Source organism: Garra rufa, chromosome 24, assembly GCF_049309525.1.
Source record: "Garra rufa chromosome 24, GarRuf1.0, whole genome shotgun sequence".
NCBI lineage: Eukaryota > Metazoa > Chordata > Actinopteri > Cypriniformes > Cyprinidae > Garra > Garra rufa.
Window position 1 is genome coordinate 31503086 of NC_133384.1, and position 15439 is coordinate 31518524.

The 15439-nt window shown below is 28.6% G+C and overlaps 1 protein-coding gene across 2 annotated transcripts in view; it reads right to left on the bottom strand.

Annotated features, from left to right (window-relative positions):
- The window catches only part of LOC141300636 (anion exchange protein 2-like), a 46527-nt gene that overhangs the window by 22063 nt on the left and 9025 nt on the right, over window positions 1–15439 (bottom strand). The window contains exons 1-4 of one of the 2 annotated variants that reach the window (XM_073830931.1): window positions 11087–11225; window positions 4802–4964; window positions 2705–2949; window positions 2399–2526 (exon numbers count right to left, since the gene is read on the bottom strand). In XM_073830931.1, coding sequence (XP_073687032.1) covers window positions 2399–2526; window positions 2705–2949; window positions 4802–4964; window positions 11087–11110 — 560 coding nt within the window. In that variant the 5' untranslated portion in view covers window positions 11111–11225. Of the gene's footprint in view, window positions 1–2398; window positions 2527–2704; window positions 2950–4801; window positions 4965–11086; window positions 11226–15439 lie in introns of those variants that run through there. The other variant, XM_073830930.1, reaches the window with a different exon arrangement.

The following is a 15439-nucleotide window of genomic DNA, read 5'->3' on the forward strand; positions in this document are numbered from 1 at the left end:
TACTAATACAGAAAACATAATAAACAAGGAAAACTTAATGTAAAGTCAACAAAAAATAAAAATGACTGTTTAAAATTTGAAATGTTAGGGTTATCGTTATAAAAAGCTAACAAAGACTTTTATTAATGAACAGAATTAATGCAAAACCTATTATACGATGTAAATAACAGTAAACAAAAACAATGTTTTTTTGCAAGTATTACATCATTATTTACCGTCTTGAATAAAGTTAGGTTCATTAGACAGAAAAGCTTTAAATAATTAAAACATTAAACATTATCATTTAAAAGTAATTTTCAATAAAGCACTAATACAAAAAACAAACAAGCTTATTGTAAACTCAACAAAAAGTAAAAACATTTTTTTCTAATTTTGAAGTGTTAATGTTGTACTACCAGCTTAATAAGAGAGGAAATTATGCATTTAGTCCGTCCACAACATAAAATAAGATGCATGTCACTAAAATTATGCTCTATTTTGCTTAAAATGATATTTCTTAATATAGTCTGAATTTCCTCTTCAGATACTCTCCTTTTTGCATTTAATTTCTTAATAAATACAAGATCTTCATGTGCACTTACCTTTAGTTTAAACTGATTTATGTTTCTGAAAGCTTCTTAGACCAAAAGCATTTTTAAATTAGGGACTAAAGAACAGAGAAAAACAACCCGATGCTTGTAAAGACACCCCTGCATTTAAAAAGATGAGAAAGCAGAAAGGACAGGTGGAGAGCGCTTTATAAAAGCAAAGTGCGGTTGCTAGTAGTAACGGGTGAGTGATGTAGACAGAGGTGATGAAGGTCTGGAGAAAGACCGATACCCTGCTGCTCTCTGAAATAACTGGTACTAGGTAACGAAAGGGGTGTGCTGTGTACATCTAATGATACAATTTACAGGAAGCCAAGACCAGAGAGGCGGACACAAGCTGATGGTGGATGGTTTACGGGTCATGCTATGAAACCTGCAATACCTCCACTGCAAATTAGTAAATACTGCAACAAAACTGCAAAATTAAGACTACAAAACTGCAACACTCTTGAGAACTTCCTTTGGAAAAAATTTTTTATCATGGTGACACAGCTTCCACCAAAATACCAAAGTTACACAAAAACATGTCCAGGTCACATTTCACAACAAAATTCATAAAACAAAACTCGATGAAGAAAGTTAAGCCTGTTTAATGGCCATTTTTTTTTATCTGCATAAATTAATGGAAGTATAACACTAGCAGAATCTACATGTATAAACACCATTTTAAAGACATTGCATTCTTATGGAGCTATTTAAATATATATTAAATTAAATATTTTAGAGCGGAGCATAATTTTCAACAACAAAAACATTCACTTTTTTAATATTATAATTTTTTTTTTATAGTAATGAACAAGACATTTTTAAATTAATGTGAATTTGGGGGAAAATATCCTTAATTGTCATGAAAGTACATAAAAAAACAACAAGAAAAAAAACCATAATGGTCCTATAGCACAAAGTATATTATAAAGTCATTACAAAATGTATAATAAGAATTAACAGTAGAACAAATCTGTTACTTGAAATAAAACAAGCAATAACTGACATAAAATATTTTAAAAAATTAAACTTGTTTATTTCCGTTAGTTGCCATTTCTAAATTTCTAACCCTTAAAGCACAAAAAGACGATTTTTATAGTTAACTACAACTATAATAATAAAAGGATGTGCTACTTGAAATAAAATTTAAATAAAACCTTTTATTTGCCATAGTTAGTTGCCATTTCTCAATTGTATTTAGTCTAACTTGACATACTAAAATAAAAAAATAAAAAAAAAACTATCTATCTATCTCTCATAAATGTATATATTAGATAAATTATATATTAGATAGATAGAGACAGATTTATTTTTAATTTGTATAATTTACATAAATTATATATTAGATAGACAGATAGATAGAGACAGATTTATTTTTAATTTGTATAATATATATATATATATATATATATATATATATATATATATATATATACCCTGATTATTAGCAAATAAATCCATAATTTCACTTTTATTTTATTTTTGTTGTCAAACGTGACACGGAAATGTTCTTGACAGCTTTTTTGAGATTTATTACTACAGTTTTAATCATTTTTATCATACTAAAATCATCACACATTATACATATAATGAAAATACATTAATATGGCATTTCCATTTCCTCAATTAATTTGTATTTTTTTCTTGTGAGTAAACTTTTACTGTAGTAACAATATCTGAACTAGAATATGAATTTTATGTAGATAAATGGTGTGCAGCATTTAGTTCATTCCGTCAAAGTTGTGCCTTTATGGCACTTCTATGATGAGATAATCCATCAGCATATTTTTGCATACAAAGTTAAATAGCGCAGCAGAGAGACTTACTCAGTGGATGTGCTGTCCTGAGGCTCTGAACACACAGCAGACAACGGGACGATCTGGATTTCTCGTGCAGGAAGAGGCTCTGAAGTCTCAGGGGTGGAAACATGAGGCTCATCATCTGACACGAAGAACTGAACAAGAGATAAAACAAGAAAAATAATGCAAAATGTATCTCAGCTAGTAACAATAAGAGTAAACAAGCACTAAGAACTGGAGTTTATATTATGAAATAAAATTGTTGTATTTATTTTGAGACTTCTATTAGATAAATTGAATTAAATGTTGAACTTTGAATGTTATTGAGTTTACCTGAACACTGTCTTTCCTCTCTATTGTGGGAGCTGGGGTGGTGCTCTGGCTCTCTGTAGTTTCTTCTTCTTCCTCCTCCTCCTCATCTTCACCCTCCTCGATGGCCAAAGCACCGCTGGGGCTGGAACAGACTCTGTGGTCCTTACTGCTGCTCCGTCTCCTCTTCCTCCCACTCTTCTTCCTCCTGCCATCTCCAGGGAGTTTGGACAGAGGGTGGTGGATGTGATGGGACGAGTGACGGTGATCTGGTGAAGATCACAGCTGAGTTTCAGTTCATATTACAGCTTTCAACTTTTATTAGGGATTTAGAGTGGTCAAATTGGAAAATCAGGTTTTGAAGTTGTGTAATGAAGGTATAAATTGAAACACCTTGTGAAATGTGCTCCTTTATGATGATTTTTTTTTTTTGGCTCCACTTGGGTTTATTACATTAAAGTAAAACTAAAACAATAATAAAACATTTGTTACCTGAAATAAAACAATTGTTAACAGAAAAATTATATATAATAAAAAAAACTTAATTTTATATGAAATAGTTGCCAAGGCAAAATTTCAAATTTTCATTTAGAACTTTTAGAACTATAACAACTAAACATATACACACATATATACATATGTATGTGACCCTGGACCACAAAACCAGTCTTAAGTCACTGGGGTATATTTGTAGCAATAGCCAAAAATACATTGTATGGGTCAAAATTATTGATTTTTCTTTTATGTCAAAAATCATTAGGAAATTAAGTAAAGATCATGCTACATTAAGATTTTTTTGTAAAATCCCTACTGTAAACCTATCAAAATGTAATTTTTGATTAGTAATATGCATTGTTAAGAACTTAATTTGGACAACTTTAAAGGTGATTTTCAAAGTGTTTTGTTTTTTTTGCACCCTTAGATTCAAATAGATGTATCTCGGCCAAATATTGTCCTATCCTAACAAACCATACATCAATAGAAAGCTTATTTATTGAGCTTTCATATGATTTATATATCTCAGTTTTGTAAAATTTAACCTTATGACTGGTTTTGTGGTCCAGGGTCACATATATATTATAAAATAAAATGGAAAAAAATTGAAATGAAAAATATTTAATAAATTATTTAATAAATTATAAAATATACATAATATTTCATATGTATTTACATTTAAAATAATATAATAAAGTAAAACATGGGATGCAGACTGGGAACTATGATACTATAACACTAGCTTTACTTAAAATGTAGACGTATATAAAGATTATATGTGCGTATATTTGTGTTTGTGTGTGTATAAACATTTTTGAAAGTTGTCAGAAAAAAATAGCTTTTTTAAAAAAATATTTAATGCAAAAGAAAAAAAAGAGTAAAATGTAAAGTATAAAATAAAAGAAAAACACTAAAATGGAAGATAAATAAATATTTAATAAATCAAATTTTAGTAAAAATAAAATCGAAAAATGAAAAAGGACAAAAATGTAAATGGAAAATATTTAAGAAATATTAGAAAATATAAGTAATATTTAATTTAAATATTTAAAAATAAAATAACTATGGATTTTTTTCTAATTTTGTAATGCAAATGTAAAGGGGAAAAAGAAAACAAATAGTATTTAATACATATTAGAAAACATAAGTAATATGAAATTCAAATATTAAAAAATATAATAAAATAACTATGATTTAAAAAAAAAGTTATGCAAAAGAAAATAAAAAAGAGAAAAGTATATTAAAGTATAAAATGGAAAATTAATTATATTTAATAAATAATAATACTTTTTAAAAATAAAATAGAAAAAGGGAAAAAAATTAATTAATATTAAGAAATATTAGAAAATAAAATAACTGTATTTTAGAAATGCAATGCAAAGAAAAGAAAAAAGAAAAGTATAATTAAGTATATTAAGGTATAAAATAAAATAGAAAAAAAACTAAAATGGAAACATAAATAATATGTAATAAATAATAACACATATTTAAAATAAAATAGAAAAATGAAAAAGGGAAAAAAATAAATGAATAATTTAAATTTTAATTTTAAGTGATAAAAATAGAAAAAGTAAGTAATATTAATATAAATATAAAAAAAATACAATACATAGGATATAAGCTTACATTCAAAATCTTCCTCATTGTAGGTGCGGTGCTGCTCGCTGGGAACCCTGGGAGCGGGACTCAGGATCTGCTGGAAGCGCTGAACGCCTAATGCTTTATTCAGGTCACCTTCCTCTTCTTCCACCCTCTGTGGCATTCGAACAGGTGTGGATGATGACTCGGGCTGGAGGGGGAACACATAAGATAAGGACAATGAGTTCAAAATAACATCCAAACAAATCAAAAATTAAAAAAAATTCTGGTGGCCAACCGTTAATGAGAGTGTAGAGACAGTATGCTATTATGAAGTGACTCCATAACAGTCCATTGCTTACAGCGACCTTAAATGATCACTAGAGGGAGTCACAGTCAAAAGCATTAGTTACAGTCACAAAACACCACACTTGCAGTGTCCCATTTTAAAGGTTGAAACCCTTTGGAGGTCGCATTTCCCGGCGACATGCGTCATAGACATTGTCTCATTTCAGATTAGTATCTATTATATATTCCAAAATAAGAAAGACATTATAATTTATGACTCATAAACAATAACATTCAATTCTATAATGGTTACTTTTTTCTGAAATGACATCCTTGATGACGTACACAGTCGACAATTGTGACTTTCAGAGGGCGCAGCCTTCGAAACGAGACAGTGACTGGTTTTAATGATCCCTGCCAGAGTTGCCAGTGTCTAAATCAAATGGAAATCATGATATAACGTCGAATGCAAACACTAAAGGCAGTTTAAAGCTTAAAGTTAAAGTCAGAAACAATCTCATTAGCTACACCTCAACGGAGCGCTCACATTTGCTCACTGAATACACAAACAAACCAGAATAAAGCATTGACTGCAATTCATTCAGTGCAACTGTTTAATAAAATGTCAAACTACACCTTTTTTGCAAACTCAGAAAATCTACCCATTTCCCACAAACAACATTGTCATTAAATATCAGACATAAAAAACCTATTCCACTTAGATTTCTTCATCTAAACCTGTTCTTGCAAGTCTACTAGAGGAGATTTTTCCTCTATTTTTACAATTTTGTTATTAAATAAAAAATAAAATAATTTTTTTAAGGTAATTTGACTTATCTCATAATTTGACTTTTTTCTTAGAATTGTGAGAAATAAACTCGCAAATCTGAGAAATAAAGTTGCAATTCTGAGAAATAAATTCTAAAAAAAAAAAAAAAAAAAAAAAATTATACATGTATAACAACAGCCATTAGCTGTTATAAATTCACTGTAAACCACGGCTTCACAGGGCTTATTGCTTTAATGTATCTGAGACAAAAAATAAATATTGCATTTGTCAGGGATGCACAATGTGGAAAAAAATTAATTGTGATTTAAAAAAAAAAAAAAAAACATTTGTTTTGCTTTTTGTAGGGCTGCACAATTTAGTCAGAATTTTACGATTATACATTAATATGGCTATAAAAATAATAACATTTAATATCAGTATTAAAAATAAATATATAATTAATATTAATATAATATCTTAAATTCTTCATTTTCAAACGCTAAAGCATCAAACGAATTTTGAAAGAAAAATGCAGGGAGCCCTTAAAACGTCTCTTTTTTGTTAACGAGTCATATAGAAAAATGGTTGGCATACGCTGCATTTGACCCAAACTCACAAGAGAAGCAGATTTTGGGTGGAGCAGCATTTACTGTAAACTGAGCTGCTCTGAGACACTGCAAACACTGGCAGATAATAAGCTGCTTGTGTAAGAACACTCTCAAATACACAGCACATATATTATGTCTTTAATGCAATAGCAGCCTTTGCAGGTTGAGAGTCACACTAAGCCATATCGCATTTCCAGTTTTATCTCGATTAATAGTGCAGTCAGTCTGATGGGTGGCTAATCAGTTTGAAGTTAGAGTTCAAAGGGCGCTGGATAACAGCAATGACTAAAAGTCATTCAAATTATTCAATACCATTCAATCTTTTTGTCCATTATGAATCTGTTCCAACGAACTAACAAGAACATAAAAGTCTGCACATGATATGATTGATTGATGGTGGTCTAAAGCACCAATGCACACCAAGAAATAAAGCTTACCTTGCTTAGATGATGCTAAATCTGGCGACTATCAGATATCGCTCACAAAGCTGTGCAGAAGTATTCATGACAACGCAACAAAGTGAGAGCAAACTCATTGTGCTCCTGCGGTCATTGGAGGACTGTTTGTTAAAAACAAACAGGACTTGGAAAGGTGCATGGTTTGAGAACAATATACTATAAACTCCTCAGCCACACTTCAACATTTTCCACAGGCAAATACTGACACTCTCTAGAAAACATCCCGTCATGTAACGTTACATTGTGCCACTGAGACTTCAAATCTGCTTTAATTTATTCTGAGACTTTGCGTGGGAACCTTTAATACTTTTATTGGCATGTGGGAACAGCAGATTTACCAGTCTCAACCAAGGCTTTCACAGAAAAACCAGTTAAATTTGGTTTTAAACAGTTATACCGACTTTTCCCAAACGCACAAAGGCGATTTGCACTTCGAAACATCACAGGACGAAGATTAAAGCTTGAAAGTCTCATAAACAGTCTTTGGCTAAACTTATGAAACAGGGTTATTATAGTTAACTAAAACTAAAACCATATAAAACATTGTAATTTAAAAAATAAAATAAAATAAATATTTTAATTAATCTGGTTATCATTTAATTTAGTTCAATAAAATAATACAATATGAAATACAATATAAAATTATTTCATTTCATCTGATTATCATTTAATTTTGTTTAACTTGATGTACTAAAATAAATTAAAAAAATACAACAAAATAATTTAATTAATTAAAATTTCATTAATATTTTACTCCAATAATTAATTTATATATATATATATATATATATCAATTAATCTGATTATCATTTAATTTAGTTTCATTTGATATACTAAAATAAAATACAATGAAATGTTAAAATATTTTAATTGATCTGGTTGTCATTTAATTCAGTTTAACTTGGATGTACTAAAATAAAATAAATTGTTATAATTTAGGTGGTTGTTATTTAATTTTATTTAACTTAATGTAGTAAAATAAAAATAAACAATAAAATTAAATAAATATTTGAATACATCTGGTTGTCATTTCATTTAGTTTATCTTGATGTACTGAAATCAAATCTAATCTAATCTAATATTTAAATTTATCTGGTTTCCATTAAATTTAGTTTAACATTATATATTAAAATAATCAAGAAATTATTTATCTGGATGTCTTTTCATTAATTTTAACTATGTACTACAATAAAAAAATGGAATGAAATAAAATAAAACTAAAGTTTAGTTTATCTTGATGTACTAAAATCAAATCAAATCAAATATTTAAATTTATCAGGTTTTCATTTAATTTAGTTTAACTTGATATACTAAAATAAAAATAAAAATAATTATCTGGTTGTCTTTTAATTTAGTTTAACTTGATGTACTCAAATAAAATAAAAAATATTTTAAATAATCTGGTTGTCTTCTAATTTAGTCTAACTTGATGTACTAAAAAAAAAAAAGAATTATTTTAATTAATCTGGTTGTCATTTAATTTAGTTTAACTTGATGTACTAAAATAAAAATAAAAAATTATCTGGTTGTCTTTTAATTTAGTTTAACTTGATATACTCAAATAAAATAAAAAATATTTTAAATAATCTGGCTGTCTTCTAATTTAGTCTAACTTGATGTACTAAAAAATAAAAAATAAAATAAAATGAATTTTAATTAATCTGGTTGTCATTTAATTTAGTTTAACTTGATGTACTAAAATAAAAGAAAAAATATTTTAATTAATACAATTTTAAAAAGTATATATATAATTAATCTGGTTGTCATTTAATTTAGTTTAACTTCATGTACTAAAATAACTAAAACTGAAATAACTTCTAAATCTATAAATACATGAAAAAAAAATTATCAGAAAAACTAAAATGTTAAAAAAAATAAAAAACGGAAAAAATAAAAAGACATGAATTCTAAATATTAATAAAAACTATAATGATATCACAATGATAATAAAATAACACTATTATGAAGAGAGAAAGTTAAGAAATGATGACAATACTTCTGCCGTCTACGCAAAAAATAACAAATCCAAGTTTCCACAACAGACTTGTGGTCAGTATCAACCCACATGAAATACTCTTGTCTACAATGAAATCATACTGAGGTTTGGCTCTTCTCCTAGTAATAGACACACATATACTACATGCTTCAATGACCCACAAAGCTCAGGCCAATGAGACGGTAAGCTAAACCCAAAATAAACCATTCTACGTCTCATAAGGCCACGCCAGACCAGCCAAACTCTTTGAGGAGAAGCAGTGGCTTAAATCAGGAGCAGTGCCCGAGCAGCATTAGTGTCAGTTCAGATGAAGAGCCACTGGCCAAAGCAAAGTCTAGAGCGCACAGCCAGCGAGCGATTAGCCGCACAGATCAGTGAGGTGACTGAAATCCTGCTGACTCAGCAAGAGACGCGTGCAACAGAAGGAAGCGTTATAGAGAGCTGTGGGTAGAGATAGGCTTGCAGAGCTCATGCAACTCTTGCTTTTACAAGAATATCTAATCATGTTAAGATTATACACTATTATTAATTATTATCTGTATGCAAGAGAGACTAATCAAAATCATAAATATAAATTTTTCACAAATATAATAAAATGCAAATAAAAGAAACTAAATATGTATATTTTTACAATATAAAAATATGAAAAATAAAAAATAAAACAACAATCATAAAACGTTATATTTTCTAAATATAAAAAAATTAATGTAATTAAAATGCTGATTTTTACAAATACTTCAGATATGTTCTTTATATTTAAATAACTTATTTTATCATATAAAAATAATCATAATACAATTATTAAACAATATTTTTATTTGTATTTAATAAAAATATTTTAAATTATTAAAATAAATGCAATTAAATATGCTACTACTTCAAATATCTTTTTATTTAAAACATTTAATTATTTTCATAATATACAAATATGAATACAAAAAATAAAAAAATACAATTACAAAACTCTATATTTTAATTTTATTTAAACATTTAAAAATATTAATATAATATTATGAATAATATAAAATCATTTAAAAATACTATCATAAAACTATACTGTTATACTGTTATTTAATGAAATAATATTTACACTATTTTAAAATAAAAAAGTAATTAAAAATGCTCAGATTTGCAGATTAATACTTCGGATGTTATTTATATTTAAAATATTTACTTATTTTATAAAATATGAATATAAAAATAAAATTATCAAACTATATATTTTTATTTTTAATAAAAAATATCATACAAATAATAATAATGATATCATACAATAATTTATATATATAATTACTTTCACAAAATAAAATAGGAATATAAAATAATATAAAAAATAAAATGTTTAAACTTTATTTTTATATTTAACAAAATATATTTTAAATTATTTAAATAAAAATAAACTGAATTAAAATGCTCAGATTTTTACAAATACTTCAGACTTTAATATTTAAAATATATACTTATTTTCATAATATAAAATATGAATTGTAATAATATCAAATATAAACAATACAATTATAAAAATATATTTGTTAATTTTTATTTAATAAACTATTTGCAATTAATATTAATAACAAAACTATTTACAATAATAATTAATATTTACAAATACTTCAGATGTTCTTTATATTTAAAACACTTAATTATTTTTATAATATAAAATACGCATAATATAAAATAACAAAAAATACAATTATAAAACTATATATTGATTTTTATTTGAAAAAAAAAAAACATTTCAAATTATTCAAATAAAAAACTAATTTAATTAAAAATGAGTTGTTTAAATTGTAACTATTTTAATTAAAAACAGCTGTGACACTGACTTCTAACAAAACAATGCAATACTGTACAACATAAGCTAAACCGTTCAAATAGCAATATTAGCTTGCCATGATATTAATCATATTCGCAAGCTTAGATAACCTGTAGAAACACCCCCTTTCAATATTTACTCAGTCTGATGAGGCAAGATCCACCAACCCTCATCCATCCCAAATAAACCTCCTTTCAAACTTTATTTACCAAGCATTGATTTATACGATCTGATCACGAAATATCGCAAAAATGCATCAACACCGGCTGATATCAGCATGCCAGGGACAATTGTGCAACAAACCTCATTGTGAACCATAAGGATGGTCAAGGTAACAGATGTAATACTACAACAGCTACAATCACTTAAACCTACGCAGACAAGAGTAAATGACTGACCTCTATCTTGTACAGGAAGTCCATTGGTCATCTATAACATCTCAACACAAGAGTAAGAAAAAGCATAAGAAAAGTTGTCCAAGCAAATCTGAAAGATGAGCAAACAGAAACCGTATGTTCCTCCGCAACCTGCCGTCACATGACCGCAGCAGGAAGAGGATATGAAATAATCCAATTTCACGACGCCAGGCCTCGTTCGAACTCCAATCGCTGATTGTCTAGTCTTCCCCCAAACACACCCCTCATCCACACACCCAAAACCTGCAGTCGTGTTGTCGGGTTGATCATTAACCTTAGGAATCGGTTCAAGAGGCCAGCCAATGTCAGTTAACCAGTTAACCCTTAAAGACCTAGAACATTTTTGGGGCACTTGAGGCACCTGTACATTTCTTTGTTTTTTTTTTCAGACCTATTCTAGCAGTCAGCATGAATTGTCATATATCATTATAAACATAACAACTTGAACTTTGTCTAGTTAAATTTTAAATTACAATTTTCCTTTTGTTTTCTCCAAAAATGAGTGAATTACCGGAATTGTAGAAAAAACGCTAGCAACAATTGGGTGTTTTTTACTGTGTACTCAAACAAAAACTCCTGAAGTTTGGATTTTTTCTTTAGAAAATTGTATTTAGCGGTTTTATACTTCCAAATAAAATTGACTATATGTAAAATTCCCCAAGCAAGTTATAGCCATATATGTGACCCTGGACCACAAAACCAGTCATAAGGTTAAATTTGACAAAACTGAGATGTATACATCATATGAAAGTAATGGCAGTAAATAAGCTTTCTATTGATGTATGGTTTGTTAGGATAGGACAATATTTGGCTGAGATACGTCTATTTGAAAATCTGGAATCTGAAGGTGCAAAAAAATCAAAATACTGAGAAAATCACCTTTAAAGTTGTCCAAATTAGGTTCTTAACAATGCATATTACTAATCAAAAAATACATTTTGATATAGTTACAGTAGGAATTTTACAAAAAATCTTCATGGAACATGATCTTTACTTAATTTTCTAATGATTTTTGGCATAAAAGAAAAATCAATCATTTTGACCCATGCAAAGTATTTTTGGATATTGCTACAAATAAATCCCAGCGACTTAAGACTGGTTTTGTGGTCCAGGCTCACATATTACAATATTATTATAGGAACTTTTCAGTGAAAAACAGGCCCATTTAGTTTATTGACAATTTAGACCTGTCCAAAAATGTTTTAGGAGTAAAGTCATAGGAGAAACCGTGTTATATAATAGCAAAACACAGTAAAAAAGTAAACATATTCTTAATCTGAGTATGAACAATAAACACGTACAGTGCACAAATTGTCTTGCGCAACAATAATATAAAGGCCCGGTTTCACAGACAGGGCTTAGACTAAACCAGGATTAGGCCATAGTTCAATTAGGACATTTAAGTAATTTTTATAAACGTGCTTAGAAAAAAAAAAAAAAAACATTACTGGTGTGCATCTTGAGACAAAACAAAGGCACTGATATATTTTAAGATCAATCAGTGCAATTTTGTTTCAGTTGAAACAGCTGACTTACATTTTAGTCTAGGACTAGACTTTTAAGCCTTGTCTGTGAAACCGTGGGAAAAAGTCCAAATTATTCACAAACTACAAACAAAATGGAAGAGAAATACACTGCAAAAAAATAGACTTTTTTTTTTTCGTCTTGTTTCCAGGCAAAATATCTGAAAATTCTTAAATCAAGCTAGATTTTCTAAATGAGTAAAAATTATTTTCAGGAAAAACAAGCCAAAATTAAGTGATTTTTTGATTAGAAGCAGCAAAATAATCTGCCAATGGGATTATTTAGATTATTTTTCTTACCCCATTGGCAGATTATTTTGCATGTTTCAAGCGAAAACACATGCAAGTTTGACTTGTTTTTTTCTGAAAACAAGACAATATTTTTTACTCATCTAGAAAATCCTTCTTGATTTAGTAATTTTTTGATATTTTGGCTGGAAACAAGACAACAAAAAAAAGTAAGAAAAGCATTTTTTTTTTACGTGAAAACCTAAATTCCAGTGCTTTATCCGATATACTGCAAAAAATGCTTTCCTTAGTTATATTTTTTGTCTTGTTTACAGCCAAAATATTTGAAAATTCTTAAATCAAGATGGATTTTCTAGACGAGAAAACGTTATTTTCTTGTTTTCAGAAAAACAAGCCAAAATTAAGTGATTTTTTGCTTAGAACAAGCATAATCTGCCAATGGGATAAGAAAAAAACATCTTATTTCAAACAGAAAACAAGATTATATTTCTTACCCCACTGGCAGATTATTTTGATTGATTCAAGCAAAAACACACTTAAGTTTGACTTGTTTTTTCTAAAAAGAAGACAATTTTTACTCATCTAGAAAATCCTTCTTGATTTAAGAATTTTTAGATATTTTGACTGGAAACAAGACAAAAATCCATGTAAGAAAAGTATTTTTTTGACGTGAAAACCTAAATTCCAGTGCTTTATCCGATATACTGCAAAAAATGCTTTCCTTAGTTATATTTTTTGTCTTGTTTACAGCCAAAATATTTGAAAATTCTTAAATCGAGATGGATTTTCTAGACGAGAAAAAGTTATTTTCTTGTTTTCAGAAAAACAAGCCAAAATGAAGTGATTTTTTGCTTAGAACAAGCATAATCTGCCAATGGGATAAGAAAAAAACATCTTATTTCAAACAGAAAACAAGATTATATTTCTTACCCCACTGGCAGATTATTTTGATTGTTTCAAGCAAAAACACACTTAAGTTTGACTTGTTTTTTCTAAAAAGAAGAAAATTTTTACTCATCTAGAAAATCCTTCTTGATTTAAGAATTTTTAGATATTTTGACTGGAAACAAGACAAAAATCTATGTAAGAAAAGCATTTTTTGCAGTTTATACCGAGTGCAACAGAAAAAAATAGTGCAAATAATCTTTACAAACTATATAAGAATTAGTTACATAATATAAAACCCAAATAGATGGATCTGCTGGCTGTAGTCTGCATCGGAATCTATTTTACTGGGGCATCACCTAGTGACGTGAAAACCTAAATTCCAGTGCTTTATCTGATGTGTACTGCGGTTTCATCCTTGTTTTTGGTTTGAGTATTTCTGTGCTTTTTCTAAGAATGCTGTCATGCTAATGTGTTATTTTGCGTTTGTTTTCATGCAAGCAAGACGCACTTTACTTTCAGATTTCCAAAGAAACATGCTAATCAGTGATTCAAATGACCAAACCCTATGTTCATGGTTGATCATAGTTCTACTAAGGAGCCTCTGAATATCCAAATGAGACAAAGCTGGTTCAAAAGTTATTAAGCATTTAAGAACAATACTAAATTTGACCAATTAACTAGCAAAGAGAAACTCATAACCATAGACAGAACAACACCGGATGCTGCTGCCTTCACATTTCTAAAGCCGAAACTTAACGTTAGTTTAAAAAAAAAAATCAGTAGTTTAACAATACATGTTTTGCAACTAGACTGAAGCGCTGGCCCTTTAACAGCAAAACCCTGGGATTGCTGACTCAGCGGAGTGTGGGTTTGGAGAGGATGCAATTCAAGTCACCGAAAGTTGCTGCATATCACTGAAAACAGCTGCACGAGAAAACAAAAACGTCAATTTTGCGGGTTAGAAGGTCTTTGAGTTTCCCTGGAGTTGCCCGAGTGAGTTTTATAGTAGCTGTCAGTGACAACGGGCCATTAAAGACCGCATGGATAATTACAACGCAGAGGTTTGTTTAGGCAGTCTGCCTGGATCTTAAATGCTATACGCTTTCAGAGAATGAAATACATGAAAGATCTCGTAGATGTAAAAGGACAGCACTCACTGATGGAAATCTAGGAAAGATGATTTATACTTGAATGGCTAAAAAGGACAACGTGCACTCATGCCTTACATAAGAGTACTATGGTTAACCAATGTTTGCTGGACATGGTACTATGGTAATGGCAATAAATAAAACAATACATGAGTGAGCAGAAAACAGCAATATAAATGCACAATTTTCATATTTGTAGTGAATTTCTAGCAGTTATTGTGCAAATGAACTATTTAGTTGTTTAAAACATTACACTTTGGTGTATATGCATGCATACCAATTGCAATTATATACCTCATTTTAAAAATCCTTAATGGTCTTATTACTACTGGAGGATAATCACATAGGAATCATTCAATATGTTGCAAGAACAATATACAAATACAACTGATTTATATATTGCATTATATACACAGCAATCAAACACCTGAAATAAATTTGATTTTGATGTTTTTTCTGCAACTTTTTGAATGTTTTTTTTTTAAGAAGTCTCTTCTGCTCATCAAGGCTGCATTTATTTGATTAAA